At 30.3% G+C, this 12,589-nt stretch overlaps 1 protein-coding gene across 2 annotated transcripts; it reads left to right on the forward strand.

Moving 5' to 3' along the window:
* Nucleotides 1–9,877: 9,877 nt before the first annotated feature.
* On the forward strand, nucleotides 9,878–12,309 carry LOC127800302 (protein NRT1/ PTR FAMILY 5.8-like). 2 transcript variants are annotated; one of them, XM_052334843.1, is made up of 4 exons: nucleotides 9,878–10,086; nucleotides 10,198–10,415; nucleotides 10,797–11,371; nucleotides 11,481–12,309. In XM_052334843.1, the coding sequence occupies exons 1-4, from the start codon at nucleotides 10,032–10,034 to the stop codon at nucleotides 12,292–12,294; spliced, it is 1,662 nt and encodes a 553-aa protein (XP_052190803.1). In that variant the 5' UTR covers nucleotides 9,878–10,031; the 3' UTR covers nucleotides 12,295–12,309. The 2 variants fall into 2 exon arrangements, with proteins under 2 accessions (XP_052190803.1, XP_052190804.1); XM_052334844.1 differs by having other exon boundaries at nucleotides 9,880–10,086; nucleotides 10,836–11,371.
* The last annotated feature ends 280 nt before the right edge of the window (nucleotides 12,310–12,589 follow it).

Consider the following 12,589-nt stretch of genomic DNA (forward strand, 5'->3'; position numbering starts at 1 on the left):
TCAGTGTCTATAAATTAAAGTATGATATCTCCTTATTGCATATGATCTCTAATAAAATGATGTTTAATTTCTATGTGCTTAGTTCTAGCATGAAAAATAGGATTTTTGTTAATGGTATAGCACTAGTATTGTCACATTTAATTGAAGTATTATAAAGTTTTATACCATAATCTTCAAGTTGATGTTTAATCCATGAAACTTGTGCACAACAACTATCAACAGCCACATATTCGACCTCAGTAGATGATAGTGCAACGGTGTTTTGTTTCTTACGAAAAATGATGCTAATGAAGTTTCTAAGAATTGACAAGATTCACTAGTGTTTTTTCTATCAATTTTACACCCATCATAATCGGTATTGATGTATGCAATTAAGTCAAACTTATTTGATTTTGGAAAGAATAGTTCAACATTTGAAGATGATTTTGGTTACCTAAAAATTCTTTTTACAACTTTTTAATGAGATTCATTAAGATTGGATTGAAACCTAACGCACAAGCAAATACTAAATATAATGTCTGATCTGTTTGACGTTAAATAAAACAAAGATTCAATCATACTTCTATATAATTTGCTGTGAATGAACTTACCTATTTCATATTTATCATGGGTTTTAATGAAAAGAGTTGTATCTATGTTTCCTCTTTTAAAACCCTTTTACAATAAAAACTTACTCAGCCTTCCATACCAAGCTCTGGGAGCTTGTTTTAAATCATATAAAATTTTAGTAAGTTTGAAAGTATGGTTTTCATGATGAGTATCTTAAAAAATGGGAGGTTGTTCCACATACACCTCTTTATTTATAAAGATATTTAAAAATGTACTTTTTAGATCCGTTTGAAAAAGATTAATCAGTTTATTCTTCTTGACTATACCCTTGTGCTACTAATCTTGGTTTATTCTTGATGATTCCTCCATTTTCATCCATCTTATTTCTAAATACCCATTTAGTTCCTATTGTTAGATGAATATTTGGTCTAAGTACAAGTTATCATACTTCATTTCTTTCAAATTGATTTAGCTTCTTTTACATGGCAATAATTCAATTTTCATCTTTCAAAGCTTCTTTTATGTTTATGGGTTCAATTTGAGATAAAAATGCAATGAACTTACATTTATTTCTAATTGAGGACTTAGTTCTTATACCTTTAGGTAGTATTTGTTAACCAATATATAAGTTAAAAAAAGTGGGATATGAAAAGCATTCCAAATAAAAGTAATTTCCATTGTATTTATTAAATTTATCTGAAAACTCTTGAAAAAAAAGTCACATGACTTTTTATCTAGAATTGTTTAGATAAATTTATCACTCCCTCTCTTTCAGATAAATTTATCTTGAAACTTACAAATAAGAAAAAATGATTCATATACCCCCTAATGCATTTCAAAAAATTTAATAAATAATCTGTTAAAAATTTTAAAATATTTTTTAATCTTATTTTGACCATTCCATATATTGGTTCAAAAAATATTTCAATCTTATTTTCCTCATTTTAACAAACACTATCTTAAAAGAATCTCCAATAATCTTACTTTTCTCCACATATTTTCTTTCCATAGGAAATGATGCTTTTTTTTTTTTTTTTCATGATTCAAATTTTCTTCATCAAATATATTGTCACCAGAAGGTGCTTCTTCCTTGTTTTCCAAAAAAGATTTTTCAAATTTTTTATTTAAATCATCATGGACTTCTTCACAAGACTTTGGTGTCTAATAGTTTGAGTCATCAACCACTACATGAATTGACTCTTCAACTAGACTTCTCTTATTAAATACCCTATGAGCTCTACTTTCAAAAGAAACCTAGAAAATGTCTTCATCATTTTTTGCATTAAATTTACTTATTAAGGCATCTTTTCCATTATTGGGAATAAAACATTTGCTGCCAAATATAAGAAAATAGGAAATATTTGGTTTTTTATCTTTGTAAAGTTCATAGAAAATTTTCTTTAATATAGTTAATGTGGAAACCCTATTTAAAATATAGTAAAACTGTTTCAGACTCAACTCAAAAAATATTTAGGAAGATTTTTATCTACAAGTATAGTTCTAGTCAATTTTTTCAAAAATCTATTCTTTCTTTCAACAACTTTATTTTGTTGAGAAATTTTAGTACAAAAAAAATTAAAATCATTCTCTTCGTAAAAGATTTTGAAAAGTTAATTTTCAAACTCTTCTTGGTGGTTATTTTTAATTTTTGAAATAATATTTTTTTTTCATTTTAAACTTTTTTACAAAAAACTTTCAAAGGATATGCATGTTTTATTTTTTGAGCTAAGGGCTTCCTCGTGACTCCAAAGAGCAAGGACTTTCTTCTTCTCTTATTTAAAAAAAAAAAATATTTCGTCCAAGGTTATTAAAATCGTAAAATCATAAAAAGGCTTTCGACATACAAAATTATAAAATTGAGTGCGATTCAACTTTAAAATTGTAAAATCGTAAGGATTTTTGGTACAAAAAATTATAAAATTATACCCGTAAAATCGAGAGTTTAACAACCATGATTTCGTTCTTATATGATTTATTTTCTTACACTTATAATATTGATTTTTTTTTTGGATTATTAATAGTGGCCGTGAAAAAAAGGAACAAATTATCTTTAGATTAATTTTAGACAAGATTAGCCCCAATCAACACGTTAAATTACAAATATTACACTTGTGAGACGATATAAATTATATATAAAGACTTCTTTGTTAATATTTTTGGTAATTTTATTGCTGAAGGCGCATTTGTTTTGAAGTCAAACACGTTGAGAACCATTAAAAGCGCTTCTGAACTTCTTTCTTCTTAAAAATAATTTCTATAAATAATACTCTTTGCAAAAATGATTCTTATAAAAATACCAAACGATTGGGTCGATTTATGGTTAAATTTATAATCTTATATTTGTTTATCATAAAAAAATGTTAATTATCACCTAAATCATTCTTTAATAATTGCTTATTGGGTGAAGGCATAAATACACCTCTATACTTTAATAAAAAAATCTTGTGGCAACCCAAACTTTGAAAGCGTCCCATTAGACATCTCTACTTCAAAAAAATAAAACTATTAAACTCTTTTTAATTTGTATTAAATTAAATTTATTTTTGAGATTATCGCTCTTACGCAATCCCTCGTTGATCGTACTCTCAATTTCGACAGAGAAGATAAATCGTAGGTAGAGTCTTTAATTCATTGCACAAGGCAAAGAATCGAACCCATGATTTACTGATACAAATCTTAACTTATTATGACTCAACCACTTGACATGATTCCGAAAATAAATTAAATTCACTTCTGTACTTTATCAAAAGTGACCCGTGGTACTCAAACTTGCTTAAAAAGTATTTATTTAATAATTTTACTTGTTAAATTAAAAAAAAAAGTTTAAAGTTTAGGGAGTCAAATGGCTTTTTTTTATAAAATACAAGGATACATTTAATTTAATATAAATTAAAAACAATTTAATGGTTTTATTTTTTTAAAATAAAAATATCTAACGAGACATTTTAAAAATTTAAAATACCACAAAATTTTTTGTATGCTTGTTTTGAACATAGTTGGAGCTGGCATGGCCCAAGTGATGTCCACTCACTAAACCACCCAACCCAATTGGTGCTCATTGAAATCTACGGGAAAATTCTAACTTTATGGTTGTATTGTTTATCATTAAACTTCTATATTTGGATACCGTGTCCATTAATTAATAGTGGCCACTGGCCCAAAACAGCCCCCAACCCCACTTCTTCAACACTATTTAATTATTATATTAAAAAATTAATATAATAGTTAACTAAAAATAAATATATTCTTTTAATTTTTAACTAGTTTTATTAATTGATGTTAAATAAATTTTATTTTAAACTAGCAAAAATGTATAGAAAAGATATTGAAAACTTAGTCCAATGAAAAATTTTAGTCTGGAGTGAATTCAAGAGAAGATTGAACTGAAATTAATTAAGACATTAATATATATATATATATATGCGTCGTAACCCTTTATTCACTATTTCTAACTCTTTGTCCTTTGTCTACGTGTTCTCTAGATCCATCCATATTTGTAGTCTATAGTTAATTAACGCTTCTTGTTCAACTTAAAATTTTGGTTAACTAATTATCTAAAAAGTTAGGTATTTTCGAGTGTTTCACAATAGATAATTATAATGCGGGAATTTAATCAACTAATTATCTAGACTTGTAATGAATGGTGCTAACATCTTTTTAGGTATTAAATTCTAACTATATTAAATTTCTATGTCCTGTTGTTTTTCCTTGATTTCTATTTGTGATTGTGCATGACCCAAATTCCTGACAAATTTTGGTTTCAAAGTCATCCTAATAAAATGGCATAAGATCGATACAATTTGAACCTCTAATCTCCAAATCATAATACAAAAGGAACAAGATTATCATTATTCTAATACTTAGCATCAATTAAAATTTTATTTAAAAAAAAAAAGAACTAAACTGTCAACAGCCTAGCATCAGCATTAAAGCTAAATTTTCTTTTTTACTTCTGCCAGTATAGTACCATACCACTTCTCTAATATCCTATATCCTATATTATTATATATTATATTTGGTGTGATTGCACCGAATTCGTCCCACATCGGTCGATCGCTCAAAAGGTGACCACTGAGGGGTTCATAAGTGCGGTGGGCTCCTGGCCGTTGAAGGACGAAAGCTAAGAGTTGATCCGCAGTTGTAGGCCCCATGATAATGACACGATGTGTGTAATATCCTAAGAGCACGGAAAATTATAGTGTATGTTGAAAATAAGTAAAGAAGAAAACAACACTAGCTGGATATCTTTTGAATTGAATGTAGGCAAAGAACTTTAGGGTTAAACGTGCTTGACTTGGGTAGCCCAATGATGGGTGACTCCCCTGGAAAGTTCGCGTAGACCCATCAGGGTAAGTTATCCCGAACTTTTCTATCGCTCGATGCGGAGTATTACAAAAATATATGCCAACAATATTAAAATAGGATAGTCAGTCAAAAAATATTTTGTGAAGTAGTAATTAATGGTAAATTTTTTTCCTCCAAAACTTGCATCAAATCAAATATAGTGATTAATTAATTATTAATTTTATTTTAATAATTATATTATAGTCTTGAAAATGTGATACCTTAACAAATCCATAAAAATTTATTTAAGGTAGTCAAATATTTGAATTTTTCAATACTAATTAATATTTAAGGTATCACATTTTCAAGACTATGGAAGAAATCAAAATCTATATTTTTAAAGTTTTGTTATCTTTGAAAAATTCATGCATTGAAAAACTCATTCTTCCTCACATTTAAGAGTTTTAATTTATATTTATAAAATTTATAAATAAATATAATATAATAAATAGAAAATAACGAACATCTTTGAGTAGATATACTATACATTTTATAATATTTATTTATAAATAAATATAATATAATAAATAAAAAAAATTATAAATATTTTGCCAAGTGACCATTATTCGTGAACTATTTTTTCTCCAAAACTTGCATCAAGGTAGTGATTAATTAATTATTAATTTTAATTTAATAATTATAAGAAAACTATTTATTATATTATTATAGTCTTGAAAATGTAATAGCTTAATAAATTTATAAGAAATTATTTAAGGTAGTCAAATGCATAAGTTTTTCAATGCTAATTAATATTTAAGATATCACATTTTCAAGACTATCGAAGAAATCAAAATTCATATTTTTAATGTTTTGTTATTATTGTAGAAATTAAATATTAATAGTATAAATTAAAATTTTATCTTATTCATATTAATTCTTATTATTAATATATTAAAATAGGATAATCTGCCAAAGTATTTAGCCAACTGGCAATCAATGGTGATCTATTTTTTCTCCAAAACTTGTATTAAATTAAATATAATGATTAATTAATTATTAAAATAAATCATTTATTATATTATATTTATTTATAAATATATTAATATTAAAAAACTCATGCATTAATCTTGAAAATATAATATATCTTGATTAATATTAATAAACCTACCACAAGCCCATGCCTTACATGATAGTAATCCCGTGGGAAACTTGCATAGTTAAATGAATCAATAATTATACATTAATTTTCTTTCATAGTTTCAAAAATATGAACTGTTTTTCCTCAATTTTCAAAACTAATGCATAAGTTTTTCAATATTAATTAAGATTTAAGATATCACATTTATAAGACTAATGCATGAATTTTTTAAAATTAATTAAGATTTAAAATATCATATTTTCAAAATTATGGAAGAAAATTAATGCATAGTAAAAGAAAAAAAAAAGTCAAAATTCATATTTTCAAAATTTTGTTATCATTGAAGAAATTAAATTTCAATATCAGAAATTAAAATTTTCAATAGAATTTTTAGTTAGCATTGGAAAACCTATGCTTCCTCACATTTAAGAGTTTTAATTTATATTTATATTTATAAGTAAAAATTTATATTTTTAAGGTTTTGTTATCATTGCAGAAATTAAATTTTAATATCAAAAATTAAAAATTTCAAGAGAATTTTTAATTAGCATTGAAAAATCCATGTTTCCCACATTTGTGAGTTTTAATTTATATTATATTTATAATTTTTAATTAAATATATAATATAATAAATAATTATACTTTGATAATTAATTAATCATTATCTTTAATTTAATGTAAGATTACTGTCTGAATTTTTCAATACTAATTAAGATTTAAGATATCACATTTTCAAGACTAATACATAAGTTTTTTTATATTAATTAGGATTTAAGATATCACATTTTTAAAACTATGGAAGAAAATTAATACATAGTGAAATAAAAATAAGTCAAAATTAATATTTTTAAAGTATTATTATCATTGTAGAAATTAAATTTCGAGAACAGAAATTAAAAATTTTATAAGAATTTTTAATTAGCATTGAAAAACTCATACTTCCTCACCTTTAGAAGTTTTAATTTATATTTATATTTATAATTTATAAATAAATATATAATATAATAAATAATTTTACTTTAATAATTAATTAATCATTACCTTTAATTTAATACAAAACTAATGCATGAGTTTTTCAATACTAATTAAGATTTAAGATATCACATTTTCAAAACTAATGCATGAATTCTCTAATATTAATTAAGATTTAATATATCATATTTTTAAGACTATGAAAGAAAATTAATGTATTGTGAAAGAAAAATAAATCAAAATCTATATTTTCAATATTTTGTTATCATGATAGAAATTAACTTTCAAGAGCAGAAATTAAAAATTTCAAGATAATTTTTAAACTCATATTTCTTATTACGTTTAAGAGTTTTAATTTATATTTATAATTTATAAATAAATATATAATATAATAAATAATTTTATTTTAATAATTAATTAATCACTACTTTTAATTTAATATAAATATTTAATGATTTATCGTTCAAATGTAATAGTTAAATAAGAAGGTCATGTCAAAAAATTTCATTTTATATAACGTTGTATAATTTAATAAGAATCTTTTTATTAAAGTAATTTTTCAAAATATGGATGAAAAAATTGATTTTATCAATTAAATCAAGGCTAGCAAAATGCATTGGATGTTGAAGGTTTGAGTCGTGAGACTTTGGGAGATTCTATACTTTGAAGATAATTCAAAAACTTATACCATTATCATTAAGATGATTTTCATGGATAAACATATTTTTTTCTTTTATAAATTTATTATTAATTATTTATACAAATTTTGTCATCAAATTTATAGGGTAAAAGGATTCATGCAACAATCAAGCATTAATTGGTTCGATCTTTCAAAACATTAATCTGAGAAGGACAAGTGTATTTTATGCGCAATTTTATATTTAAATACAACAATATGAAATATAAGACTACAAGTTATAAGTACAAACTAAACTTAATGTCAAAGACTACTGTTGTAGATATTATGATAAAAGTTTTTCAATATAAAATTTTATTTTTAGATCATTTGCTAATATTTTGAGTACAGTTAAACTTAACGAAAATGAATTGTTTGATAAGTATAAAGTTGATTATGCAATTATTTATGTCCTTATAATTGATAAAAAAAAATTTAATTTTATTAAAAATATAATTGAAAAGGTCGTTGACAAAGATAATACTAAGAGCTAAGAATCTTGTGGAAAAACAAACAAGAAAATACGACAACCTACTAAATGTATTAATTATTTTTTAATACATTAAATGACAATACATTAAATTAAATATGTTCTCCATTAATACATTGAATAGCGGATATTTAATTAAACCTAAATTTTGATAAAAGGCTAAGTATTAAAAGAAAAAAAATTATAATTATCAATTCTACTAGTCATTTACAATAATGAATTTAATTTTTTATTTTATAAATTTATTTTAATTACATCTAATGTATATCGCACAAGTTTAACACTAGGGTTAATTAATGTAAAGTTGTGTGGAACGCTCATTCCACTGGCTTCCGTTTTCTTGGGAAGTAGATAGGCTCGCCTTGGTTGGAGTGTACCTCAACTCTAGCATCCCTACGGCTCATTTCCGACTCTGTTATTTATTATATTATAAATAATTTATTTTTTATTTTAATTATATCTATTTCAACCACACTGATTATTTTCTCTTTATTTGACTCGTTATTTTATTTATTTATTAATAAATTTTAACTTTATTTATTTTATTAATTTTCACTATTATATTTTTTTTATTTATTTTATAAATCAATAATTAAATATACAAAATAATCAAATATACACATACACAAAATTAATAATTAAATACACAAATCAATAACTGAATACATAAATATATAATATCACTCATCTAATATACAAATAAATAAAAAATTCTCCAAAATCACAAACCAATATGTGCAAGACAATGAAAAGCAAGCCACGTAAGCACCCATCATTGCTCATTTTACTTGTCACCGTCACCATCACTGCTTCCACTTCCACTAGTCACAATCTCCACTAGTGGTTGCCATTAGATTTGGTGGTCGTTATCCCAATTTAGTCTTCCGTTGCACCTGCAACTTGTTTTTTTTAGATTTGTTAGTCGTCACGTCTATAATATCTCTTCTTTGATCGATTTTATCTTCGTCGCATCTAGTCAGGCCTCTTCCAACGATGATGGCAATTATGGGGGGAGAGATGGCGAAGATGACTCCAAAAATTTCAATGACGAGGGTTTAGTTTTGCCAAATTTTTGGTAAGGGGGAATTGGCTATGGTGAGCAGCGATGGAGGAAGAAATCTGCATTTGGTTCTCTATTATTTGGCTTGGCGAGCAGACGGTTGTAGTCAGCCTAATGAGGCCCACACCAAACAAACAATAGAGAAATAATACTAATGCATGCGAGTCTCACTCTATAACAAAGTGATATCAAAACGAAAATGGCGTGTGTTATTGTGAGAGAACGCAATGTTTTACGCACCAGTACCTACAGTTGGTGATAAGAGTGACGACACTACGTCACTGGCTTTAATTTTCACCAACAGAGCAAAGCCACAGATGACTGAACTCGAAACGTCAGGCCCCTGCCATGGCGTAACAGCTCCGCGATATTCTCGCATCATCTTCGCACCAGAAAATGCCTTTTGACGATTTCTTTCCGCCATGGTAGAACGGTTTAGGAGCATCAGGTACGCACGTACGAGAGCTGCAAGTAAGCGTCTTACGCACTACCTTCTTAGTTACCGCGCCGTGACGACACCAACCTGCCGATCGAAACTGTCTTTCCCTCTCCAATAATTAAACTTGAGTGCCCGTCTAAGTGTCCCATTAATGAGCAAGAAACAAATCTTTCGAGGCAATATTAAATGAACAAGAAACGCAGATTTTTTCAAGTGCTGCTATCTGTTCGTTAATGGGGTGACTCGGACTCTGAAAGGCACACTACAGAAGCATACAAACACGCCTTGTTTGGAGCATGCTTTTAATTTTTCAATCGCCTCTCTTTCTGGGCTGCAAATTTTATCCGCTTCTCTTTCCGGGTTTTGTTTCTTGGGTCTCTGATCGCCATTGATCTTCTGCTCGGTAGCTTGGCTGTTCTTTAGATGGGTGGCGGGCAATTGGCGAAAATGCCCAACAAGTCTTGCTTTCTCCTGATAGGTAATGTGCGACTTCCCGAAGCCATTGAATTTTCTAGGGAAAATGTTGTGATGGGTTAGGTTTTCTGTCTAACATATATGGTTGGTTGGTTGGTTGGTTGGTTGGCAACAGTGGTGGCTGGGCTGGAGAGGTTCGCGTTCAAAGGGGTGGCGTCGAACCTGGTGACTTACCTGACGGACGTCGTGAAGATGAGCAACTCGGCGGCGGCCAAAACGGTGAGCAGTTGGTGTGGGTTTACATCCATGGTGCCTCTGCTCGTGGCGCCCTTCGCTGACTCTTACTGGGATCAGTATTCCACCATTTTAGTCTCGTCTTCGCTCTATGTTCTGGTCAGTCTCTCTTCTTCATATCACAATTTATTTTCTGTATGTAGGTAGAAAATTTTTCAGAAAAAGGAACAAGAGAGCTGACTAGCACTTTGAGTGGCTGAAAATATTGGGCCCAAAATGCTCCATAACTTAGAAACAGGGCTAATCAACATGTTGACAACCACCAGTAGATACTGTTAGAGTGTTGAGCGTGTAAGAACAATGCCGTGCGCCTTTCCTTATTTGTGGTTAATTTTTCTTTTTAAGCTTAACGAAACCTTACTCCTACATAAACCACTGGATACAGTCTTTCCTTTCGTCTTAATTCTATAAGAAATGTATCCGTGTTTGCATCCAGTACTCTTTAGATCTTCCAATCTTACCATGTCGATTGTTGAGCAGTGTAGAGAAACTTTGAAAATTTTGATGCTTCATATGAAGGGGCTGATAGCATTGACATCAACGGCGGTGGTAGGGCCTTGGGCCGCCACCAACAAAACCAGCTTCTCTTCATCCCTCTTCTGGTCTCTCTATCTGATTTCACTAGGCCAAGGAGGCTACAACCCATCCTTGCAGGCCTTCGGAGCATTTCAGCTTGAAGACGAGCTGGAGGAAGAACTGCCTTGCAGCAAAAAAGAGGAGCCCAGCTCTAATAAGAAGAGCTGGTTCTTCCAGTGGTGGTACTTCGGCATCTGCAGCGGCTGCCTTCTCGGCGTGTCGGTGATGTCCTATATCCAAGACACTTTTGGCTGGGGGCTCGGCTTTGCCATTCCCACAATCGTTATGGTTTCTTCCGTAGCGTTTTTCTCATGGGGAAGCCGATTCTATGCTTACAAGCAGCAGCAGCAGCAGCCGGCTAAGGCTGCCGCTGATTTCATGCCTTTCGAGAGCTTGGCTCGCGCCGTGAAAACCACTGCTTCCAAGGTGATGAATGTCCGGTTTACCTCGTCCAGCAAATCGGACCAGGTTGAGCTAGAGTAAGCCATCTGTAGAAACACGTATCCTGATATATAGTTGAATTTATGATGATCTAATCCCACACTACATTCTGTAAAATGCGTGATTATTGTCCGCTTCTGTTTGTAGGCTTCAAGAAAAACCAATCTGCCGTGAAGGGCTTGAAGTCGGCGAGGGGCAAGACAAAGACGGCTCGAACACAGGCACACATCTGCTGGAGATCACGAGGATCGTGCTGCGTCTCTTGCCAATATGGACAATGCTTCTAACGTTCGCGGTGATTTTCCAGCAGCCGGCAACGTTCTTCACCAAGCAAGGAATGACGATGGAGAGGAACATCGGATCCGGGTTCAAGATCCCGCCGGCGACTCTGCAGAGCGCAATCACAGTCTCGATCGTCCTGCTGATGCCTCTCTACGACACGCTCTTCATCCCGCTGGCTCGGATCGTCACCTGGAACGAGAAAGGCGTCAGCGTTATGCAGCGGATGGGGATCGGAATGTTCCTCTCTGTCGTCGCCATGGCGACCGCGGCGCTCGTGGAAGGGAAGAGGCTCGAGATCGGGAGAAACAGTGGATCGGAGACGGAGACGGTGCCACTGAGCATATTCTGGCTGCTGCCGCAGTACGTATTGCTGGGTATATCGGACATTTTCACCGTCGTCGGGATGCAGGAGTTCTTCTACAGTGAAGTGCCGGTGAGAATGAGGACCATGGGGATAGCCTTGTATACGAGTGTTTTTGGAGTAGGCAGCTTCTTGAGTGCATTGCTGATCTCTGTGGTGGAGTATTTCACCGGCCTCGGAGGAGGAAACCGGAGCTGGTTCTCCGACGATATGAGAGAAGCCCGGCTAGACAAATATTACTGGCTGCTGGCCTCGGCAAGTGCAGTAAGCTTGCTAACCTTTGTAATACTATGTAGATTTTACAAAAGCAGGCTATGACTTTGGATATTGCCAGCTCAAGGGCTTTAAAATTTACATTTGGCCAAGCAAAATGGTCTCACTTATGAGCAGTTTTACCGTTAATTTCATAATTTAAATTTATCATTTTTTAATTATAAAAAAACAAAAATTATTTTATTATTACTCCCAACATTGAACTTAAAATATAATTATATTGTTGCATGAGTATAAAGAAAGGGTATCTAAGGTCTTGTAAACCATCACATTTTGCTTTGCAGCTTTTGCTTCGCATTAACATACCCTAAGTCATTTCTATCTATAACATTATTATAAT

This window comes from Diospyros lotus, chromosome 4 (assembly GCF_014633365.1).
Source record: "Diospyros lotus cultivar Yz01 chromosome 4, ASM1463336v1, whole genome shotgun sequence".
Taxonomy (NCBI): Eukaryota; Viridiplantae; Streptophyta; class Magnoliopsida; order Ericales; family Ebenaceae; genus Diospyros; species Diospyros lotus.

Bases quoted from the DNA above. Each gene is read 5' to 3' on its own strand.
- LOC127800302 (XM_052334843.1), top strand. From the start codon at position 10,032: ATGGGTGGCGGGCAATTGGCGAAAATGCCCAACAAGTCTTGCTTTCTC. The intron at 10,416-10,796 runs GTCAGTCTCTCT...ATTGTTGAGCAG, and splicing joins CGTCTTCGCTCTATGTTCTG to TGTAGAGAAACTTTGAAAAT. The intron at 11,372-11,480 runs GTAAGCCATCTG...TTCTGTTTGTAG, and splicing joins TCGGACCAGGTTGAGCTAGA to GCTTCAAGAAAAACCAATCT.